We start from the raw sequence: 25871 nt of genomic DNA, 5'->3' as shown, positions 1-25871 counted from the left end.
GTCAAATATCGATAAAACACTTTGTTGACACGCTTTTTAACATAAGAGTCTGTTTGTTAATTTAATACATCTTTAGCATAAACACAAAGAGGTTTAATATTAGCATTCATTAGTTGTTTCCTTCCATTTTCTAAAATAAAAATACACGTCAAATGTTCATCTTTTACTTTCAGTGCAACAACATTTATTTATTTATTTTAAGCCACATTGTGCAGTGCAGTTTGCAGGGTGTTCGGGGGCGGTCAATATGTGCATGGCGATAGTGCGTGACGTCACAAGCATCCAGCATTAGCAGCAGCAGCAGCAACAGAAAAAGCAGGCTCCAGCATCTTCTTCCTCCACCTCCTCCTCTTCCTCTCCCTTCAGCCAGCAACGCCGCAGCCGACTGTCCCTTTCACCTCCGCCGTCCTCAAGGCTCTCCGCTCCGGCCACCAACATGCACTTCTCCTCGGCCCTGCTTGCGGTGCTCCTGGCGGGGCTCGCGGCCGCCGCGTCCACCCTGGAGGTGTTCGACAACCAGCTGGGCGACATCAGCTACTGCAAGAAGCAATGCCAGCTCGCCATCAAAAACAAAGGCCCTGCTAAAGTAAGATAACGTTCCAATGGCAAAAACTGCGCGACTGATTGTGCAATAAAATAGATGCGATGTCCAGTTTCGTCTTTGAAATGCTCATTTTCATTTAGGCGGTTTTTTTTGGGGTTTTTTGCGCAGTGTCATCCTGCTCAGCCCGAAAATAAGTCGAGCAATGGGGGTGAAAGCGTTTCCGTGAGGCCGAAAAGGCACAAAAGGTTTTGCAGCACTGGATGTTTTTTGTTTTTTTTGTTTTTTTAACCCTCAGGTGTGGCCCCACATCTTGCAGCGGGACAATGGGCCCAGAAACCCGAGCGGACCACACCGCCTTCAAACCGGGACAATTAGAGGATATAAATAATTCCATAATTAATCGCGACAAAAACCGTGATGTTGTTCGGTTTTGTCAGGAAATGCGGAAAAGATGATGACAAGGCTGTTATGAGAGCTGTATGTGTGAATTGCTCGCGTTGGCCACCAGAGGGTGCTGTTTATTATCCGATTTGGAATTAACAGTAAGTATAGCAAAGGAGGACATTTTGGCATTTTAGGAAAATGGCTCCATAGAGCAGCGACCGCTGCGAGGTCTCTATTGTTTCTGTAGGAATTCTTATTATTATGAGCATCACAACTTTTAACATGCTATAATTTTGACAATTTAACATATACCAACTTTTGACATATTAGCATTTGTATCACATTACATTGCATAATTTCCAATCCTTAGCAAGCTGTCTTATTGATTACCAACTGTTAATATGTTAGCATTTTATAGGTTTAGCAGTGTAGCATTTGAGCACTTCCTATTAGAAATAATACCCAACGTTAGCTCGCAATGAACAATCTGCCTTAGGCTTAGCACTTTTGTCCTCTTGTTAGCATGCGGACTGCTAGCACGTCAGCATTTTATCTATTCAGTATGATAACTCGAGCAGTTTTGCATTTAATTAATTCTCATTCAAGGGATAACCCGTCTGCTGTGAGCAATGTACCATCCATAGAGATCTGCCCCCCCCCCCCCCCCCGGTTACTATATGTTAGCATACTATCAACTTAGCATACCGACTCATGGTGCTCTCTGTAGTCAGGCTGCCATCTCGCTACGTGCTAGCTAAGCAACTGTTAGCATTGTATTCATTGTCATTAGAAATAGTCAAATTAACTCCTTATCAATCTTTCCTTAGCACATTTCGTACTTTTAGCATGGCAGCTCTTCGCATTCTAGCTCAGTGTCGTCTCAAAGGCACTAATATCCATTCTATACGTGACAACTAACATATGGTGTTCTTGTAGGATTCCATAATGAACGCCTGCCACCGCGGCTGTCGTCTGTACTCCATCTGCCAGTTCGTCAACGGCAACGCCGGCTTCAACGCCAGCAAGGACGAGTGTCAGGGAGGTGAGCGGCTCCATCTGTGGCTCTCGGTTTGACTGGAAGGAATTGTCACTGGGGTGGGGAGCTACGCTTTGGTTACCCCTTACAGGGTACAAAGCAGTACCTTTTAAATTTTACAGTGTGGGAAAATGTCTGTAAGTTATTTCAAATAGTGGGAATTAACCCTGTAATGGATGTGATTATATTGTGTACCTAATAAATTGTCCCTCGATTCCCATCTGTGCTTCTTTCTCTCCTGTACTGCGTGTCCACAGCCTGCCAGGAGGCTTACGTCAAACTTGTGGAGCAGGAGGCGTGCAGCACCGGCTGCGCTAGCCAGCCCGCCGAACCCGAAATCCAGAGGAGGAAGGTGAGAGAGTCTTCACATGCAAACGTGCACACGCAATGACAGAGATTTCCCCCGCAGCTCAAGGCCATGACCCTGCGCCCCAAGCCGCCTTCCGTCATGGAGGCCGTGTCCAGTTGGTGCAATGACATCGTCAGCTCCGCTCAGAGCTTCATCTCCTCCACCTGGACCTTCTACCTGCAGGCCGACGATGGCAAGGTTGTCGTTTTTCAGGTAACGTTTACTTGTTTGATTAAACGTGACAATGCACCTTCGCTAGAGAATAGCAACCGTTTGTATTTATGTGTGCAAATCGCTACAGATGTGTGTTTTTTGCTAGTTGAATAGTTTGGCTCTGACCAACCAATCAGAGGAGGGAAGAATGTGGATTGGTTAAAGAAACAGTCACATTGCTAATAAAGTTATTTCAACCAGCAGTACTGATTATGATGGTTCTGGGCAGATTACATCAACATGGCAACAATTGCAGGCTGAAATCTGATTGGACAAAAAAATAGCAACAAATGTACCGGAAGAATCGCAAGTGAAACGCTAACAAATCAGGCAAATAGACAGTAGACGGGAATCATTTTTAGAAGAAATATTCAAATCTAGATTGTGTACAAAATATGAGGCTAGGTGTGAACAGGTGATTTTTTCCCCCCAATTAACTGATTCACTGCCATTGACGGCTATAGACGTCAAAAATTCATTAGAACAATTTATATTAGTTTAACATTTTTTCCACAAAAAAAGTGTACATTTAGAACAGATATAAAATTTGTGATTAATTGTGAGTTAACTAGTCAAGTCATGTGATTAATTACGAACAATTTTAATCATCTGCCCCTAATTTTAAATAATATTTTCTTATTTTTTTATTAATAAAAAAAATACAATAATATTTTTTTATTTTTAATAAACTTTAAACAAAACAAAAAATCAAAAAAAAAATCTTGGCAAAAATGAAGCAATTTTTTTGCATTTTGGGGGGAGGGGCAAATATTTGAATGCCATTATGTTTGTCTTATGATGTAATGCGTCAATGTGTTAAAAATGAGCAAAACGTTTAGAGAATGAAATTTTTTTTTTAATGAGCTAATATGTTGATTAAATCCATTTGCTGCTTGATCGGTTAGGCCCTCGTTTTTAATGAATAAAAATAGTATTTTGAAATATAAAAAAAGATAATGTAAATAAATGAATTGCTTTTATAAAGGTTACACACGCTGTAGTATTTGTTGTTGTTGATGTGTGCCTTTAAGGAGGCGTGGCCTAAAGAGTGATGTCAGGAGCTGTGACTCCATCTCCAGTTGGTCATTTCCTACACATCAGCTCAGTTAGCTTCTCCGTGCTCCTTGCCAGTGTGTTCATTTTGCATTTCTGTGTTTGACCGTTTATCCAGTTTACATCAGTCTCTTTCGTAATTGAACGCACCTCTTTATTTCTTAATTAGGTTCTACGAATAAATGCTTGAATGTAAACCAGCGGGATTTCACCGTACATTACCAAGCGTCTGTGCCAGCAAGGGCTCATTTTGGATTCTGCGTGTTTGTGAAGGTCGATGCGAGCAAGGGCGCGCGGAAGGACGGCGAGGTTTTCTCAGAGAAAATCGCAGCTTGTTAAAGTTATTTTAAGCCACGCCGCTTTCGGCATTGTGAATATTCCTGCTTGGAAAACTTCATGCGCTCTTTTGCCATGAAATCCCTTATTTTGCTATCAGCAGACCTAAATGTGGAATAACAATAAACATTTACTATAATTAAGGTAGAGAATATAAAGCCAACCACAGCGGCCAAAGTGAAAAGAGCTGCAGAATGAAATTTGGGCTTCGTAATTAAAGGACTGTGAGGAAATTGACAGTGTTTATCTACACTTGATGATATGTTGAAGCGCAGCGTGCACTAGGAGAAGCTGGACGTTACCCCATAAAGAGACGCAGACGCCACAAATGTTTTTTTTTTTAATTCAATTGTAGACCATGATGAATGTTTGCCGGTTGAAAAAGAAGCAGGACGTCAAGGTCTGTTGTGTAAATTTTGTCATTTGATGACTGCTTGTAGCGTTATTGTGACAGAGAGTTGCACTGCAGAAAGTTGTTTTTCTTACTTTTTGGAGTATTTGCTTTACAATACAGTGAAGAGTTACGTATGGGTCGGCATCCATGGATTCCTATATTCAAATTTTTTTTGTATGTTTTAAAAATCTTTTAATATTTTTGTTTTATTTTTGTAAGCCAATTCTTGTTCTTTTTTTTCGGTTAAAAAAATTGTTTTTTTGGGTAGATTTTTAGGGGGGGGAGGTCAAAAATGTTCCCCCCATTTAAATCCAATTATTTTTTATTTTTTTCAATATGCATCATTTATACATGGATTTGTGCTATTCGTGGGCGGGCTCGGTCCCTATGACCCGGAAAATAATGGGTCAACAGTATAGCGCTTTCATTAAATGAAAAGGAATAGACAAATGTGTAAAAATGACAGTAAGCCCACATTACTTGTAATGGAGAGGGATGGCGAGATGGCCACAACTTGTCAGTGAGTCGTTCTTTGCAGAGGATAAAGAATATAGTGGACCCCCACAGTTGACGGGGATTAGGGACCGGTCCGGCCTGTGAATAAAATGCGTGTATAATTTACGCCCTAGATATGTGTATATATATATTTTTTCCATAAAAACCAGGGGTTGGCTCCCCAAAAGCTCTTTTAGCAAGAATTTTACAAAAAAAGTAAATTCTTGGTGTTTCCCAGTTTTTATTACAGTAGTAGACATTAGCGTGGATGTTCCCATAGCTGACTGCTTGAATTCATGGAGACCACTGAAGACTTTTTTTCAGTTTCACATACAATGTGGTTATGTCGTGTGCATTGCTTTACAATTGCACTGCATCATACTGAGAGCTGTTTCGAATATATATATATATATTTTTTTAGCTACAGAGGGGCAGCTGAACCAAAAGTTGTGGGTGGCAAGTGTATGCTCTCGACAAAAAGTGTGTGTGTGTCGCTGAAGGCATCAACAGTGTTGCCATCTCTGACTGCAGCCGCTGTGCCGGCAAGGGCAGCGGCAAAGCAAAAATCCTTTTTTAACGAGGTCTCCAGGGGAAAACACAAACGCGCATCACACAAAAGAGCACGTAGTAGTGCAGCGCTGATGTCATGTGACGGATGAAAACAAAAAAAATCACTTCATACGACGCTGAATGTAGTTGAAATGGTATAAAAGGAGACATATTGTGCCTTTTGTTCTCAATTTAAAGCAGAACAAAGACACTCCATCTCCAGGTTGTAACTAATTAAGTAACTGTAATTGTAGTAAAGTTAGTTCAGCTACGTAATCATTACTGTAACTCGGTCAGTCATGTTGATTTTGGGGCAGTCGGGAGTCACTTTTGTTTAGTTTGGGGCACTTCCTGTTGATTATGGGACACTTTCGGGTCACTTCCTGCTAATTTTTTTTCTCATATAACTTTATTAAACAATTTCAACAGAATACACAAACAAATTGTGAACACTACACACACGTTATTAATACAGAAAAAAACAAACAAACAAAACCCAAACTTCCTGTTAAATTTGAGGCGTGTCCTTTTGATTTTGAGCCACTCCACTTCCAGGCCATTTCCTGTTTAGTTTGGGACACTTCCTGTTAATTATGGGACACTTTCGGGTCACTTCCTGTAAAAAAAAAACTCATATAACTGTATTAAACAATTTTAACAGAATACACAAACACATTGTGAACACTACACTCACGTTATTAATACAGAAAAAAATAAACAAACAAACAAAAAAACAAAAAAAGCCAGGGGCGATATTTAAATAAAAACATCAAAAAAGAGCATGAAGCCAAAGTTCTCATCGCTTTCTTGTTGACAGATCTCAATATAGTATTAATGTACTGCTTGATTTCCATTTCAAAAACTTTGAATGACTAACTTTTGATTTGTGTATGTGAAATGTACTTCCTGTTAAATTATGGGACACTTCCGGGTCACTTCCTATTAATATTTTTCTCATATAACTGCATTAAACAATTTCAACAGAATACACAAATACAGAATACAGAAAAAAATTAACAAAACCCAAACTTCCTGTTAAATTTGGGGCACGTCCTTTTGATTTTGAGCCACTTCCAGGCCATTTCCTGTTTAGTTTGGTGCACTTCCTGTTGATTATGGGACACTTCCGCATCACTTCCTGTTAAATTTGGAGTACGTCCTTTTGATTTTGAGGCTCTTCCAGGTCATTTCCTGTTTAATTTAGAGCACATTTTGTGGCTTTATGGAACACTTCCGAGTCACTTCTTGTGTAGGTGTACAGTAATTAACTCACAGCTGCAACTGTAACTTAATAACTGTATGTATGCATGTTGACGACATGTCATCTTCCACAGAGCCAACCGGAGATGGAGTATTCGCTCCCCGAGCTGCAGGCGCCTCGTTCCAACGTGGCCGACAGCCCCTGGCCTCAGGTGCACTCGCACACGCAGAAGCCTCACGGTGAGCGCGGTGACGGCCATTTTGTCAGACAAATCAAAAATTTCCTGTAAAATTGCAACCTCTTATCTCCAACAAACAACTTTCTTATGGTAAGGTTACAATGTTTCGCCAGGTGTGAGGGGGCGTGGCGAGAAGGCGGGATCTAAAGCAGGAAGCAGAGGCAAACATCAGGTGCAGCACACCGATGAGAGTGCTGCCGCCGCTGCCGAGCACGACTTCCTGGGTTGCATGTCCAGGTGAGCCCAGATGAGAGATCCACTTTTCAACTCTAATTCTTCGTGCACTTCAAACGAACTGTCAACGGTGCTGTTTGTTTACTTTTGATATCAGCGTTGTAGTGGCGACTTAGGTCAAAATCTTTCATGGATTTTTGCTAAGACTCGCTCTCTCTTCTTCTCTGGTACAGAAGTACAGTCTTGCTCTTTGGCATTTTGTTCCATCTAGTGGTGAACACTGTTACTACAACTTAAAACAGAAATCATTATTTTCACAAATGAATCGAGGGCCACTCCGTTGCAAGTTGCCCCTCCCTGCTGTATTACTCATTCTCATCACACTCATCAAAGTGGAAAAAAATGTTAAACCAATAGAAATAGTTCAAATGAATTTTTGACGTCTATAGCCGTCAATGGCAGTGAATGAGATAATAGCTTCCATCTTCCGTGCTCGCGTTCAGGCGTTCGGGTCTGCCCCGGTGGATTTTGGCGGCCTGCCTCTTCCTGTCCATCATGGTCATGCTGTGGCTCAGCTGCGCTAGCCTGGTCACCGCACCTGATCAGCACATCAAGACGCAGGTACGACCCAGTTAGCACGCACTAGTTGCTATTATTTTGTTTACATTTTCCTTTCTAAAAAAACTTGTTACAAACATTTTTGAGGTAGGCTCTAACAAATTAATTTCCTTATTCGAGCCTTGGTGGAGGTCTTTGCTGCTCTCCCGTCACTCCGACTGTTTATTTGCAGCTGAGCATCAACGGCGACAAAGAGTTCCTGGACGACGCGCAGGCGAAGGTGAACCCGTACCACCTGAGCCCGCTGCCGGCCGTCACCGTGAAGCGGGCGGTGCCCGAGGACAGCCAGGAGGCGGGGCCTCTGCCGGTCAAGGTGGACCTCGACAAGACGCGTGTGTAGAAGCTTCTGGGAATCCCTTCACTCAGTCACTGGATTTTATTTTTTATTTTTTTTCAGGAGCACGGCACCTTCCGAGTCATTTTACAACATTATTGTTAATCCCTAACTGGATGTTGTTTGATTGGACGGCCTGTCTGAGAGCTTCCATGTTGTTTTCGAGATTCATTTTACATTCACAGTCATGAGCATTGAAGTGAAGAGAAACAGAGCCAGGAACTATAATCATCTTTGTATTGGAGAGTGAGCTGGCAATGTGTTGTTGAAATGAGCAGAAAGTTATCGTATTCATTCTGAATGATTGAAGTGCCATGCAAAGTCATTGAGCTGCCTGTAATATACATTGTAACATAGATGTAGAGGATTATTTACCAAGGAGTCACACTGAAAAGAAAAGACATATAACTATGAGAAAGTCATCGTTGTAGTTGCATTTTTCCAAGAAAAAAAAATCTGTATTTTTAGAGGGGGAGGAGAATCACATTTTGTTAAACATAGGAAAAATCTGACTTTAAAAAGAAAATTCAAACTTTCTTGAAAAAAAAATCTGCTTTTTCCACACGTCAGAATTTTTTCTTTTTTTTCATAGTTTCCCCCACCCTAAAAAAAATGTTTCAAGAAAAAGATGAGGATTTTTAAAGAGAAAATGTCAATATTGTTACAGAAAAAAAGTATTTCTTTTTTTTAAAGATGGGCTTCTTCTTTTTCCCCCCCAAAAAATATGTCTTTATTTCTTTTATATAAAATGTTATCGATGTATGACTTTGTTAATTCTCTTTTGACATAAGAAACAAAACTTTGACATCATTAAAAATGTATCCAGCTTTATTTTCTAAATAAGGTTAAAACACTAAATATTTTCACCCAAAAAGCTTTTTTCCCCATAACACACTTATTTTCTCATTTCCGTTCCACTTAAAAAAAAATATTTTCAAGAATTTCTCTTAACAACAAATTCAATTTAAAAATACAGATTTTTAAAAAAAGAAAAAGTCATCTTTTTCTAGAAAAAAAATCTTAATTGAATAGTTTAAGAACAATTTAGCATATCCCCCCTCAAATCAGATGTCTTTTTCTTGAAAAAAAAACTAAACAAATGGACTTTACAAAATACAACGTTTTTCACCTAAAATAGTTTTTTCAAGAAAGTTGATTATTTTTCAAGAAAACTTTTACCCAAAATACGTTTTTGCTTTCTTATTTTTAAGTTAGACTTCTTTTTGTAAAAAAAATACTTCATATGCATAATATTAAGAGTTTCATTTTTCCCATGACAATATTTTCTGGAAATCATACTGCCAAAATATGAGTTTATTCTATTGCATTTTTTTTTACTAGGTGATTTAACGGAAACGGGGAGAAATCTACATTTTTATTTTTATTTTTATTTTCTAACAAACGGGGAAAACAATCAACATACAGGATTTTTTCTTGGAAAAAAAGTCTGAGGATTTTGTCTTGAAAAAAAAACAACACTTCGTTGCAACAACATCATGTCTTTTTTCCCCCTCATAGTCTTATTGTGTTTTCGTGTCAGTGCGACTCTCGTAGTCCTTGGCAATTCTCGTAAAATTCTGCTGACGATGATGTTCTTGTGATGATGTTCTTCATCACTTCGGAAGCTTTTTGAGTGCATTCAACGTGCTACGTATGTGCTTTCAAAACCCACAGCTGACTTTTTTTTTTTGTAAATGGCGGGAGCACACCATGTCCCGAATCCAAAAGAGACTTTTGGTTTGTCATGGAGCCGAGTCGCGCGATGCTAGCCGACTTTTCGTTTTTGCTTTTGGCTGTCCTGTGACGCTCTCGGACCCCCACAAATGACGCGTGCATGCCGAGTCAAGCTTCCATAGTCGAATCCTGATCGCTCCCTGAACCCCCGCTGTAGATTTGTGACCTTTTATTGTACTCCTATTTACTGTAAACTTGGTTAGAACGTGTATTATTACAATAACAATAAAAATAATGACAAGGAAGGCCGATTTCATCAGAAGGACTTGAACAACAATAAAAGCCATTCAATCAATCGATATGTGAAGATATATCACGAAGATGATGTGAATTTACAACTATTGTATTGTTTCCTTTATACTGCTCGCTTCATTTTCAATGAAACAATAATTGCAACAAGGAATAAAGTGTTTTCATCAACAGTAGCTGTGTGCGTTTAGCTTATTCTTTGGCTTAAAAAAAATCATCCTCACAAGACCGATACCTGTGAAAAAACAGGAGGAAGGAAAGGAGGCAAAATAAAAGCAAAAAAACCGTATTTTTTCGAGAAAACAATTATTTTGTTTCTCCAAGAATATAATTTTAATTTCAACATTGTTGTAATCTCGCAAGAGTGAAGTTCTATTTTCGAAGTAATAAATACTAATACTTTGTAACAATATACGTAAATATGATCATAGCATTTGATCCCTCCCACCAAAAAATAATAATAAATCTGGTTACGTCCTTCCAGAGACTTCTTTTCTTGACAAGGCAATTCTTGCAATACTCCTATTGTCCACTTGATGTCAGCACAGACTAACAATTTAAGTATTATTCAGCGCAACGCTTCAGTTTCCAACCTTTCTTGAGCCAAGGCAAATATTTGACATACAGCACAAAAAAACAAACCAAAAAAAAAATCCCCAAAAGTATAGAAGATAGTTATTACTGATTGGCAACAAGTGGCTAGTCATGTTAATTAATTGTACATTACGCCTTCTAGTGGAAAAGCGTTTAATTGTGCTAAATCTGCCTCACTCTTCATCACTGACATCGATGAACAGTAATTCGTCACTGAGTTTTTACGTGACTTCTCCACTGATGACATATCTTATACGAGCATTTTATGCATTCAATGGGTAGGGAAAGTCCACACACCCCTGTTCAAATGCCAGTAACCACATTTGGAATGACATGTTTTCATGAAAGGAAGTAAAAATTTATTACAGAGATAACGTAACGTGTTCAAGTGAAAAGTGAGTTGTTGTGGTCAGCGGTGTTCCTTAAAGGCATCACATGTGAGCACGTTACACTTTCACAGATGCAAACGACCTCTCGCCACCTCCCTGTATCGTTGCACACCGGGGGAAAATAAACACACTTTTACGGGCACACGTCACTCATGAGCCGACGTTTATGAGCAGAGTGTGTACTTTGAACACTTATTCCTGCCAGCCGCAGTCAACACTCTGCCATCGTGTGTTTTTCTGTCCCCCAAGAGAGCCAAATGTAAATGGAGGGATTTTCTGAAGGGATGACGTCACTTTTCCCAAACACAAAAAAAACTTGAATGCGACGTGGGACAAAATGACTGAAGTAGATGAAACTTATTGGCCTACATATATATATATAAATAAATAAAATAATACTTATTACTTCAGTCAATATTTGTGCTTGCATTTGACACTTTCAGGGCAATTTTACACGTCATCGAATATTTTAAATATTTTAACCTCACTGATCTACTACAAAATTTACTGTACTTGATTTAGATCCTTAAAATCAGCCAAGTTAAAATTCCATTTAAATAGTGTGAATAAATCCGGTACAGGCTACTCAGACAGCAGTTTTTTTAAAACATAATTTTTACACGAGTAATTACATCCACAATGTGTTACTTTACTTTCCACTCTCAGCGTGAACACCTCATTACCCACAGGGGGCGCTATGCATCCAGCTTTGACTTCATTATCATTATCTATTATCACTATTATTATTATTCCGTTGTGATTGCTTACGCCTGCAAGTGTGTTGCTATTATCTGGACTCGCCTGCAACATGCACTCAGTCAACTGGAATTATATTATATTATATTATATTATATTATATTATATTATATTATATTATATTATATTATATTATATTATATTATATTATATTATATTATATTATATTATATTATATTATATTATATTATATTATATTATATTATATACACACGTGTGAAATCACATTAGAGTTGTTTTCCTTATGTTTACTACTGCAAGAGGTTGTAGTGCGTTACTGCTACTAATATGTAGGTTTAAGCTTTATAAGAGGATTAAACCATTAGGGACAGCTCACAGTGCACTTCTCATAAAATATAACGAGTGTAAATAGAAAACTGGGTATCTTTAAGACTTTATTCACTCATATTTGTTTATATTTACTCAATATTTTGGCGAGCCAGTGTACTGGTCGAGGCAGATGTTATTTGGCCACCTCTGTTAATGATTGCTATTCAAATCTGGCACGTAATGAATGAAAACCGACGTGTTTAAATGGTCGCTGGCCCTTTAAATGCATTGACATGACTACAAGTCATTATTATGCTAATTCGCGTGGCAAATATTGAGTGTACATATTGTGTGTGTGTGTGTGTGTGTGTGTGTGTGTGTGTGCGTGGAGGGGGGGGGGGGTCGCCCCTGCTTTGCAGAGTCACGCCGGCCGTGCGTGACAAGTGTCCGATTGAACATGTTACGTTTAAGGGGCGTGGGACAATCTCACATCTCCCAAACGGAGGGAGCGTCGACACGCGTGGAACTCTATCTGTCATAAATCCCCATCCCCAAAAAGAAATCATCCTCAATAACCCCAAAAGGGCCAATCGGCTTTACGGCATCGTCTCCCCCCTCTCTGTGAGTCCTTCCACGCGCGTGGACAGACTTGTATACACGCACACACACAGCCCGGATGCTAGCCGGACTATTAAACTAGGAGCCGGCCAAAAACGCCACTCGCTCCAGCGTGAGTAGCCGGTTTCAAGTTGCCCTCTCTGTGAATTGATTCTACTATGAGCTCGCACCAAGGTGGTCCACAGGAAGCAGGGGCGAACGCTCGGGAATATCTACCAAAAGCCACTCCATAAATACAATAAATGAAGCAAATTCAAACCCAGGTGATGTTAGTTAACTTCACTATATCGTTTAAATCGATTGCCCAAGCTTCAAACGTGTTTAGAAGAGGATAGCAGCGGTGCTCGGCGAGGGCTCCCCCCCTCTTGCTTTCCAGTGGTACGGTCCACAATTTATTCCAGGGAAAGACTGACAGTTTTTTGGGTCATGAAGCAGCTGTTCAAGTCAGCGGCCGGTCCCCCCTCCGCTGGAATAAGAAATTAGTCCATTTTCAAGTAAATAACTACAGTTTCTGGGCCGATAAGAAGGAATTACCCAATGGTGTGCGGAGCAAAACAGTTAAATCCAATAAATGTGAGCTTCCTGCTCCCGCGCGCCTCCCCTCCGCCATGTTATTATCAAAACAACATGGGAAGTCTATATCATAAGCAATTTACTGCTCTTATTTGCAAGCGGTTGCGGTAAAATGTGAAATTTGATAGTAATATTTTGGATGGAAATGCACATTTCCGAGTTAACAGTGGATTCCCTATTTTCAATACATTTAAATTGTAGATAATCAGTTTCAAGACAAGAATATAAATCAGCTTTATGTAGTTAAAGAGTAGGTGAGTCATTTTAGTTTTGAAATAATAGTAACTTCAATGCGTTTTTATTGTCAGCGTAGTTTTAAAACACTACTTTTACGGCATTACATTCAGTTACGTTCTGCTATCTATAATCTGTATTTACACTTTCCTCCGGAATGTGCTCGTTTTGGTTTGTTGGAGAGATTTCTGTCACATGATTGTTTCGCCAGTCTAACGTAACCAAATTACGAACCAGAACACTTAGGTCATGTGCTGTCATTTATGTTGGCCTAAAAATGTCCACATTTCAGTTTACAAGAACGCCACTTCGAACTTGCCGATTCACAAAGAAAGTTTATGACAATATCGTGTGGCTGAATTTGCCTTCATTGGTGTAATTTTAGAAAAAAAATCAATTTCATATTGTTGAACAATTATCTGAAATTGTTGAAATACTTGAAAATGTGTTTACTTTTACTCGAGTCATATGCTTCTTCTAAAGAGTGTAAGAGTATTGGTGGACCCGCCAGGACATGCCTCATGATGTGCTAGCTTGATTTAGCAATGTAGCAGGCTTTTGCTTATGTTAATGTTGTGACAATATTTTGCTCTCCCCGCAGTTCAATGTGTAACAATTACAACTACTCTTATGGACTTAGAGTGTCATTCGAAGCATGAAGGTCATTGGAGTAGTAATACTTGCTTTCAACTAACGTTTTCATGGCCATTTTGACCGTAGAGTGGCTTGTGTTGAGAGAAAAGAAGAATTTAAGCTTGATTATTTTTTTTGCGGTCCAGCCAATAACCATTAAATCACATATCTCAACAATGATTCCTGTAAACAAACGACATCTTGATTCCTGTTGAATATGTTCCAAAACTCCCGACTGCTCGGAGGCCTCCGCTTAAGTACTACGCATTGTGCCAACACGTAATTAAGCTCCTGTGTAGCTGTACCCGATTAACATCATGTATGCTGAGCTAATGGTTGTTTCCTTGTCACTTTATTTGTATTTGTATTTTTTTTGGTGTTGCGCGGCAGATGAGCAACATCCTTCTCCTTTTTTTTTAGATGCCTGAACTGGCTCGTAAAGTTTATTGTGCGATGAAATATGTTGACACCTTGATTAAAAACACGGCCCGCGGTTCCTTGTGGATATTATACTTTTGTACAATGAATGTCAGCGGAACTATAAATAAATGGATATGACTTGGAATGTTAACATTGTTCAAACTTGCAATTACGGCGTTTGCGCCGTCGCATTCATTAAACAAGCGACTTCATTAAAATAGGATGCGCACATACAGGATAATTCAGACTCACTGACCACTTTATTAGGTACACCAGCACCATCGTATTCTTGAATGATCAAGAGTTCTACAATATTTGGTGCGTTTCACAGACTTGGTTGATTAAAATGTAGATAATAATTTTTATTCATTTGGTCATTTATTAATTTATTGTAAATAACAGAATATAAATAGCAAAACTAGCATTTGTGTATTAATGTTATTAAATAATTGGCTAATTCATTATGAGTGGATGAATTAAATCAATACAATTAAAATAATTAATTACCCCCCCCCCCAAAAAAAACGAATTTACATATTTTAAATAATACAATTGTACCTTCCCCTACAAGTTTTTGGAGGTACAAGTGAGGGAATTGCATGCTAAAGTGGCAGCTAACTTTGTTACAAGCTGAAGTTTGGCAGCTAGTGACGGGAAAAAAAAGAAGCTGCCCAGTGTTTGTTTCAAGCTGTTTACTGCCATTCCCAGTTGAATTTTACTTTCAAACTAAAACATAGAGAATTACATGTTGAGTATTTATCAAATTGCTTGGTCTCAGAAAAGTATGTTAGCTTAATGCTAGCACACAATGCAAAACACCAAAAACCGGCTAACGAAACCTGCTTCAATGTTTTAGTAATTATAAATTACAAAAGCAGACGGAGGATACAACAAAACTCACAAATTGGTACCCTCTGTAAAAAAAACAACAACAAAAAAACTATTAATAATATTGCATCTTAGTTTTTGATAGTCATCTGTGTTTTATCACCAAATCAACTATGTATCAGACTGCCCCCTGGTGGCCAAAGGGAGCACACTAGAATGAAAAGCACAATCCAATCAGTTGAATTCAAGCATAAAATCATGAGGGACAAAATGCACAAACTGGATCTCGCCAAGTGCCACCACAAATATTCCGCAGTTAAGATCGCTTCTATTGTTGCCACAAAGAGGAGAAATTGTAAAATCACATGCATGGAATGCAGTATACAAGGCCTGCCTCCTGATTTTACAGTTGTTTACTTGTAACAGCACGTGCAAGATAAACCTAGCTGCCGAACCACATGCTGCTTCACCAAAACTAAGATAAAGGGCTCTATTTTGGTGACCAGTACGGCACATAGCGGATCTCTTCTTCGAGGCAGGTTAGACCTGATGTTTGTAATTTTGTAGACGAGCGCAGGGAGTGGTTACAGCCGACTTTAATCATGGCCAATCAAAATGGCTTCTTTCATTCCTTTTAAATGTGGCGTGTTCGTCTCACACTGGTCTCAACGGTGCTTTCTATGAAAATTGAGTTGATGACTTCCATTTCTCTCCCTGCTTCTGCTCCTGTGTGATCTGTTTAAAGACACTCGCGTAGTTGGTCGTAAATAATGAGATTGAGCTCAATTAGACTCCTCTTGAGGTGGCCGAGAAGAGCAGAAGCTCCAGTTAACCCGCAGTAATCCACGCCGCTACCGCTCGGCCCGCTGGCGGATTACGTCCTCGGGTCACAGTTTATCCTTTACGTAAACTATCCGCAGCGCGCGGCGCAGAGCGGAGCGCGGCCGACACCTTCCCGGCTCGATAACATCTGATCCCTCAGCTACTTGACAAAAACCAGGACACTGTGACTTCCTCCGGCGTCGCGGGCGTCCACTCCATCCATCTTCCCGCTCTTGCCGGGGATATCCATCAGCTGTATCGCTGTAACGTGCTGAGAAATGGCGATGTTGCCGGCTGATAGGCTGGGTGGGCTGCGGACCGCACTGTAGTTCTTCAAACTGTTGCCATGTCTCCGTTATAGCGCAATTAGTCGGTTGCATCATCCCTCCTGGTAGTCAGTGTAATTGTTTGACTTCATAGATGTTATCATTACGGATGTCAAATATCACATTTTCAGCTCGATACCAATGCTACTAGTACTTTTGATGCATAAAATGTCAATGAAAACAATGAAAGTTAATTCCGACTTTTGTGATCTCATCATCAACGGCCAGCTTTTCAGTAGATTTCGACATGGCTGCTTCGCAGCGATTTGTTAGCTCAATAGCAATTTTCTGTTGTTTTTATATAATACAGTGGACCCCCGCTATTCAGGTGACAGGTATATATATATATATACCTGTCGATACCTGTCGCCGCCAAAAACGGAATCTGAAAACAGTAATTTATATTTGAATTTAAATCACTTAACTTGCAAAATGAATTTGTGTGGTTATGTTTGTAAGTGTACCTTGACTATTGCTGTCATTCATTTTGTGTTAATTAGGGGCATATGTCATAAGCTTGACTTATTCCCGCCCCTTTCGTTTCTTTTTAAAGAAGATTAATTAATTAATTAATGAATATTTCATCATTAATTAATTAATTCATTCATTAAAAAAAATCTTATTAAATGTGAAAATTTTGAATTTAATTTTTAGTGAGGATCATCAAATACGTTTTCAGGGAAAAGCAAAACATTTTATAGTCTTAAATTTATTTTTCAAGTTTATCAGGCTACAGTTCCAAACAAATCAATTACAATTTTGCAATTTGGATTCAGTTTTCTAATTCAATGACTTAAATTAACTCATTCACTGCCATTGACGCCTATAAACGTCAAAAATTCATTTGAACTATTTCTATTAGTTTAACATTTTTTTTCACTTTTGTTAACAAGAGTATGAAAACCTAGACATTTTTTTAAAATAATCTTTTGAAGTGAATGAGTTAAACACTACAAATTAAATTAATGAAATTCAAATTCAGTTTTTCAATGCAATTATTCAAGTTTTGCGGGGGGGGGGGGGTCCCCAAACCTAAAAAATAACTAACACAAAATAAGTAAAAAATAGAAATAGAAAACATTTGACAACAAAATGAACAAACCAACAACACAAATATGCAATACTGTAGGTACTGACCAGAGAGTATGCGGTGATCCAATGTAGTGCTTTTAGTTTAGTTTCTCTTGACCTAAAGGGCTCTAATTTCATAGACAGGCGTGGGGGGGCTAGTCTAGTTTAGCGTGTTTGTGAATTTGGTAGCCATTCAGGCTATTGCATGCCCCCGGCGCATCTGGCAATTTGGTGACCAAAAGTAGGGACAATCCCTCTGAAACATTGTAGAAATGAATGAATGAATTATTATTATCATCAATATCACCCCTGACAATGCACTGATCTCCTGCATCACCTGAATTTAAAGTGAATGAGGGGAGCCGCTTCGATTGGCCGTGAGTCGTCTGTGTTCCCTCCCACAACAACAAGAAAAACTCCACCCATGGGTCCAGCTAGATTGCGCTTACGCTAGCCTTGCGCTGGGCATAATAATAGGGCCCAAGTAGGGGCCTCACCCAATTTGCAGCCGAGTAAATACTTAAGTGGCCTTCACGTGATCGTTTTGACCCTTTGAGGCCACCTTAGTTGTCATTATGCCAAAGAATCAGGACTCAATAGCAATGGAGTCGTGTGGGCTTCAATACAGGCGGAATTACCACTCGACTCTTCAAAATACACGCTCATCCTCCTTAAGTGCACCTCAGCAAATATTCTTTGTCCAAGCGGAATGGAATGCCTCTGGTTGAGGTGTGGCCCGTCTGTAGGCCCGCCGCTCTCCTCCCGGGCTTCCATTTTAACGGCGTGTCGGCGAGGCCCGCTCGGATCCGGTTTCAGTCCCCTTCGGCGGAGCCCGGGCCTCGCCGCTGACAGCAGCTTTTATTTGATGTGGACGCGCCGTGTTGGGTTTCAGCGCGCCGCCTTCAACATATGATCTCCATTATGAGCGCGGGAGGAGGAACGCGTGCTCGCTGGATGAATGGAGAGGAGGAGGAAGGAGAGATGGAGTGAGGCCAACAGATGGAGAGTGGTGGAAGAAGCGTGTCGGAGGTGGGCAGACGTATGGCTCAAGTGGACACGGAGAGAAGAATGGGGTGGGACCATGAATTAAATACGTTGAAAGCATTATTCACCAGCCTAACTCGTGCGGTCTGATAAGACCGAGGCGGTAGATGGCAACGAATGGCCTCTTGGAGGGTTGAACTTGTTAAGCCTGCCGCACACAGGAACTATCCACTGAGCAAAAAAGTCATTTCAGACTGTTTGCTCAGTGGATGGCTCATCATGCACGCACGCACGTTATTTTTGGTGAATTTTCCGCCTCATGAGGCCTTGAGATGAAGAACTAGCATGTCCGATGTATACTGTACATACGTAGTGGCACTTTGAGGTACGCAATTAAACTCACTTCACAACAATCAGCAGTTTGGCAGATCTTCCAAAAAAAAAGAGGCTTTAAACTGTTTATTGCTGCTCTCAGTTGAAGTTGAAGCAAAAACAAAACAAAGAGAAATACAGATGTATTTAAAATAAACAAACATTGGCTTAAGAATGCCTGTTCTTGCTTACATAATGGAAAACACCGTTGTCATGCGAATGATTAACATCGATCGACACACGTAGAAAGAAAATATGCCTGAAAAAAAAAACTAATATTATTCAGCAACTGCTGAAAAAGTTAGATTCGTAGCGATTTTTACCCATTTAGGTTTTTATGACTGGATTATACTGCCCCCTTGTGGCCAAGATGGGCACACCAGAAGGAGTAGTACAATGAATTGCATGAACCATTAAATCATGATGCACAAACTGTGAATTATTTACATTCTTTTTAATTATGTTAATACTCCGTAAAAAAAAAAATCACATTACAAAAGCTTGCCTCTTTTTTGGGGTAGCTGGAACGAGTTAAAAACCACAGTGTTGTGCAAAGTGATATCCATGATTTAACGGAAAGTGGCAGAATGACCGCAGTGGCCGCCACAAAATTCTATTGTAATGGTATAGTATACTTTAGGTGAAACCCTGCCAACTACGACAACTTTGTACTTGGGAGAGGTAATAAAACAATTAATATAAGCAAGTATTGTTTCTTCTTAATTTAATGAATCTAACCGGCGGTGCCATGTTAATTTCCCGTGTAATTAGAGCACACACCTACTTGATGTGAGGATGGAATATGGATATGAAGTTTGAATGTGGGCTGATATGAGAATTATGAGCGATGACAGGGGGGCGCCGGATGACCCCGTTTGGAGGCGCGACGCTGAAGGGCTTCACTTGTAACAAAACTGGAGAGATAAAGTCCGGCATGCACAAATGTCACGCTAATAAGAAAAATAGGAACAGGACCAACAATAAGAGCAGGAGAAATTAAATTAGTCCAGAAAAACGACATAAGATGAGTGAGATTTCTGTTTTAATAATAGCACTTGGACAAAAGGGAAAAATAGATATCATACGAAATTGTGTGGGCGATATGAATGCCGCACAAAATGGTTTGGGAGATATTGTGCGCAAATATTTGGAACGAAAGTGAGGATTGAGGCTTTCAAAACAGCTCCATTTCTGTCTGCAATAAACATGCAAATAATTGCCGGCCACAGAAAATACCACAGATAAATAGGATGTATGATTCCTCCACAGGACTTTTGAAAACAAAAATATATATTAGACTAGACTGCTCAGTTCTTACTGAATCTGAATTGTGCTAACATGCTAACAGTTGTTATGCTAACAGCTTGAGTAACAAATACACTCACCCAAACCAATAAGGAGGGTACAGGATGCCTAGTAGTCTGATACTTTTCCAAAAAGAGTAATTCGACTGCTAAAATGCTAATAATTACCAGTTGCTAGGCCAGCAGTGTTACATGTACGCAGCTTGATAACCTAATGAGACTGGATAAAATGCTAACAGTTTCTATGCTATCCACTAGCATGCCTCCATTGTACAAAATGATGGTAGAGCCATAACGGTAACAAAAGAACAACATGCACATCTCTGAAGCCTAAAATGCTAACTCGCTAACAGTTATATAGTAGAAGACCACACAGCTTACAAAAGACACATACGACATATGGACCTGTGTTTTTCAGGTGGCAATAAAGAGATACAAGCTGTCAGAAGCGAATGATTTATCCGGACGTGCGCACACGAGAGAAAAGCTTTTACTGACCATTTTACATGGAAGAACTCTGCCAGCAACATGATGAATATGGCGGCCCAGGAAGCCAACTTTTGCTTGTAAAATGGATCCGTTGCGCTTCCTTCTGTCTTGTCGGCATTTGCTGCTTATACGTATGGCAGACTTCCAGACTTGGGATACTAAAAAGGTTGTGCACAAGGTGAAGGGTCGTTATTTTTCTAAGGCACACCTGTACGGATTATACAGCATGCCAAGCAGTCAGATACTATATTATCTAAAATACTACGAGTCAAGACTAATAAAGTCCATCAAGTGAAGTCAACTTGATTATGAAAAGGTCGAGTGAATGGGTGCCTCATGAGACAGGGTAAAATGCTAACATGCTACTAGCTGTCATGCTAATTTACAGCAAATTAGCAAAATGAGTAAGAAGTGCTAAAACAGACACATCAGGATGCCGCCTAGTTAGATACCATTTAACGTAAGTCTGGGGCTGTTTTTTTTTCTCCCCTCCCCTTTCCTCATGTTTTTCTTTTCTTTTTATTTGATAAAAAGGTGACACTGTTCTGTATTACCCTAGTCATGTTTTATCTATGTCTCTTGAATGGGTTCCATTTTGTTGTACCTCGTGGCACAATGACAACCTATTCGGATTCTGGTTCTGATGCTGATTTCAAAACCCTGATTGTAAGATGCTAATAGTTTATATGTAAAGTAAAGTAAAGTAAAGTAAAGTAAAGTGCTAAGGGAGACCCAAATTGACTTTAAGAAGAATTTAAAAACCCACATCATAAAATGCTATGATGCTAACAGTTGGTATGCTAAATAGAAAGGTCACAAGTAGAGCAAAAAAACGTGCTAAAACACACATAGCCAGATACTATTTTGAAAACATGAATGAAATCCTGAAATGCTAACATGCTAACGATTGTATGCTAACATATAGCAAGTTATCATAATTAAAAAAAAAAGTCCTTATAAAGACACTAGAAGACTACATAACATCCTAGCCTAATGATTGTATGTTTTTTTCCCCGAAAGAAGTTACTGAATGCATGCATGCAGATTAAACGATAAAATGTTAGCAAGCTAACAATTCACACTGAAGTCTAGAAAATGTCCAGGCATAATTGTAAGGATTACGCTGCAAGTCTTGTAGCCAGGTATTTTTAAAACCTCACGCTAAATTGCTAACATGCTAATATTGTGTACCTTGTACGTTTTCAAGCAGACATATTAAGACTTTTGTTTTATTGACATAGCAAAAAATGTATACAGACATAGCACTGCACTGCATTGTCCTGAATCTTGCTTGAATCCATGTACAACTGAAAATATATCTATGTTGGCTCTGTATATCTACGCTTGCATGTTACTGATCATATCTTCAAGCTCGTGAACGTGAGAGAGCATTTGGTAGAATAAATGCTGCAACATGGAGCTTCTGTCATCTGAGCCTGTATATACAGTCGTGTAGCAGAAAGATGTATAGCCTCACTCCGCGTACGTGTGTGTATATGTGCGTGCGTGCGTGGGTCATTGTGAGAAGAGCTGGCATCAGCGAGCGCTTTCCTGCAGTCATCAGTAACAATGGAGGCCTACCTCTCTCAACCTGCCTCCCTCTCTCTGTCTGTGCTTTGTTCACATACCGTCTCAGCCCAGCGCCTTGGAATGTGTGTGTGTGTGTGGGGGGGGGGGGGGTGCGTGTGTGTGTGTGTGTGTGTGTGTGTGTGTGTGTGTGTGTGTGTGTGTGCGCATGTGTGCGTGTGTAGAAGAAGAAGGGGTGGTGGAGGATGAAGAGGCCCCGCAAAGGAGGAGCCAGACAAGCTGAAGGTAGTTAGTTGGCCTTTTCCCTGCAGGAAAGTGCACATGAACCTCCAAGTATATTTTATGATCAAAACACAAAAATGGCTCTTTTTATGTCTTTCTTCGAGTCATCTACAGACACCATGTGAGATATATAAACAGGGGCGTAGCTGTTATTTTACAAGCGAGGAGGTGGGTTGGGGTGGCGGGCGGCAAAATGCTCGGGAGCTGGCCAACTTTTAAGAGCAAATGATCGTCCTCTCGCATTCAACTGCTCCTTTGATAGCGGCGAATAACCAAACCGTCAAACTCCGGTTGAGGTAAAACAAAATGACAGCAAAGCAACATAATTAGCCATATGTTTTTTTTGTTGTTCTATCCTAACCCTCTGATTTGTCCCTAAAATGAACACTTTCTGACATCCTTTGTCCCCCGAGAGAGCGTACAAATTGAAGACATTCATGGACATCAACTCGGCTTTAGATTAACTGAGCAACATTTTTGACTTCAAATAAGAAGAAGAAGAAGAAGAAGAAGAAGAGGAAGAGGAAGAGGAAAAGGAAGAAGAGGAAGAAGAAGAGAGCACTCTTCTGCCAAAATTTCAACAAGTGAGGCCAGGATCTAATGTAATTTTTTTTTTGTTTCCAATGCTAAATAAATTTTTAGATATTTAGAATTTCAAATAAATATTTCCCCTTTTAATTATGTACTTAAGTTGACTTACTTTTTATGTTATTTACTAATACATACTGTGCATCTGAAGTGTGCATCATACATATTATTTCACAAGCACAATAATTAATGAGCAATATATTTATTTGTATGATCTATATATGTAATTGTTTATTAATTGGAATTAATTGCCTTTTAAAAACTTGGATTTTTGTCACATCTGGCAATGTGTATATTTTTGAAAATGTATATTAATAAATTAATTCTTAATTTAACTATTTTGACTTGATATTTAATTTATTTTTCATTTTTAATCATGTATTGTTATTTTGGAATACATTTTACAGACGTTATTTTTTATTAATGATCTTACATTTTGATGGTTTATCAAATTGACGTAAGAATTCATTTATAATTTTCTTAAAGGGATCATGATTTTAAATTATATTTATGCTGATTAATTGACAATATTTTTCCAATTATGTTGTAATTTTTTTTAATCAATTTAAAATAAGATATTCCCTTTATAATTAATTAATTCATTAATTTTAAATAATTAATACGCTTAATTCTTTTAAATGATTTTTTGTGTGCAGATGTTTCCATTTTATATTGATCATTTCCAATAAGTAAAGGGCAACAACGTTTATTTTTTTAATAGTTTATTTTTATTATGTTATGTACACTTTATTCTTATACTAAATTCATTAAATTGCAAAGAACACCTTTCTGAACACACACGGTTTGATTCAGTTTGATGGGGATAATGATGCAAAATGTCCTCACCCTTTAAAGTGATGACTCATGATCCACAGAAAGTATAAAAACAATCACGCATGCACGCACAGTATCAAGTTCATTAATGAATTGTAGCTCTTAATGGAGACTCACCGGCGGGTTTAAATGACACGAGCCTGGCAGATGTAATGACCATGTGTTGAGAGGTTGCAAAGAGGCACGTACCGGGAACATCGGCAGCCTCTCCGCAACATGCCCACGGCTAGGATGGGAGATGTAACATCATTTGTGAGAAAACACTTTGACACCAGCCTGCATTATCACCTGCATGGAGACCGTGTGAAAAGGTCTTCATGGGGTTCATCAGGCGCAATATTCTTGTGATAAATAGAATGAAAAATGTACTATTGTGCGCACGATGTAAAACCTGATGCTAACAGTCGTTATGCTAATGTACAGCGATCTAGGCCCGTTGTTAGTATAAGTGAAAGCAATATGATCTAATATTAACTCATTCACTGCCATTGACGGCTATAGACGTAAAAAATTAATTTGAACTATTTCTATTAGTTTTTTCCCCACTTTTGTTAACAAGAGTATGGAAACCTAGACATTTTGTTTTATTGTGCATTTAGAACAGATATAAAATTTTTGATTAATCGTGAGTTAACTAGTGAAGTCATGCGATTAATTATGATTACAAATTTTAATCTCCTGACGCCCCTAATTTTTAATAATCTTTTCTTTTCTTTTTGAAAATAATTTCTTTTTTTTAAATAATAAAAATAACTGGTGAAATCATGCGATTAATTACAATTAAACATTTTAATTGGCTGATGCCCCTAATTTTTAATAATATTTTCTTCTCTTCTTTAAAAAAAAGAGAAAAAAAGAAAAGATTAAAAAAAGAAATTAACAAAAGTGGAAAAAATTTAAACTAAACTTTTTTTGACGTCTATAGCCGTCAATGGCAGTGAATGAGTTAATATGGTCCAAGTCCAAAATCATTACATCATAAAAATAAAAAAAAGTATCCCGCAATCATTGCCAAGATTTATAATTTTACGCCACTCTCCTGCAAAATGGCAAAAATTGAGTTAGCTCTCTTTTGCTCTCAGTGGCTCATACATTCATGTGAGTCATTTTCGGCTTAAAGCGATGTTCTAAAGTGAACAAGTCAGCCCAACGCACGGCCGTGTGTTTGCGAGTCGATCCGCAGCCACCACCCTTCTAATTCCAGCCTGCATCTCGCCGCTCCAAAACAGCACCATAAACACGCCACATTAGGTCACAGTTGGTTTCGTAACCACTCCGTGACCTCTTTACGCTCTCTCTTTTTTTCCCTCCATCCTCCTGTCTTCTCGTCCTTTTTCCCCCTCTTGCACACACCAATCTGTCTGCTGGGTGGCTAGGCTCTCTTTTCCAATCTCGCCCATCCCACCGTCGCCCTTTTTTATGTGTTCTGTCGTCATACTTGGCTTTATAAGGTCCCCGCTGTACCTTTAAATTTCACAACTTGAGGGCTCCCAGAGTATCCCTTCTTCTTTTCTCCTTACTACGTTCAAACTGAATTTATTGGGAACTTTCTTAGTCACCGACTCTCAGTGCCCAGTGAACATGGCATTAAAAAAATAAATAAAAAACAGGGCATGTATACATGACAATGGAGTGTAGGACTGATGTAAAAAAAAAAAGTTAAAAAAGGTGTGATCTTAAAGGGCCAGAGCACTGATTTTATGTATAAAGCTCCTCCCATGTCTTCTTATTATGTAATCGTGGTTTCAGGAAACTGTTGGAGAGGTCAAGTCAATTTTTTTTTAAATGTATATGCAGTATGTAAAGTATTTCATTACAGGTACTTTACATTAATCCGAACTTTGATTGTTTATTAGATAGATTTTTTTATTTGTCATTAATTTTGCAATGTTTAGAATTTTTTCAATTATTATTTTTTTTAACACATTGACTTATACTTATTTGTAATTTTTTAAAGTGTCATAATTTTGGATTTGATTTGACATTACAAAATATCATGTAAAACATTAATAAGTGTGTTATTTAATTATTAATTATTTGTTCATTTTTATATTTT

At 38.9% G+C, this 25871-nt stretch overlaps 1 protein-coding gene across 1 annotated transcript; it reads left to right on the top strand.

Moving 5' to 3' along the window:
• The first annotated feature begins 230 nt into the window (after positions 1-230).
• On the top strand, positions 231-10077 carry tmem59l (transmembrane protein 59-like). Its single transcript, XM_086089890.1, has 8 exons — positions 231-586; positions 1865-1970; positions 2222-2316; positions 2374-2526; positions 6688-6793; positions 6906-7029; positions 7470-7587; positions 7757-10077. The coding sequence occupies exons 1-8, from the start codon at positions 437-439 to the stop codon at positions 7922-7924; spliced, it is 1020 nt and encodes a 339-aa protein (XP_085946016.1). The 5' UTR covers positions 231-436; the 3' UTR covers positions 7925-10077.
• Positions 10078-25871: the final 15794 nt, after the last annotated feature.

The sequence above is a fragment of the Leptonotus elevatus genome, chromosome 11 (assembly GCF_054856555.1).
Source record: "Leptonotus elevatus isolate MCC_2025b chromosome 11, RoL_Lele_1.0, whole genome shotgun sequence".
NCBI lineage: Eukaryota > Metazoa > Chordata > Actinopteri > Syngnathiformes > Syngnathidae > Leptonotus > Leptonotus elevatus.
This window is presented reverse-complemented; position numbering and strand designations above follow the sequence as displayed.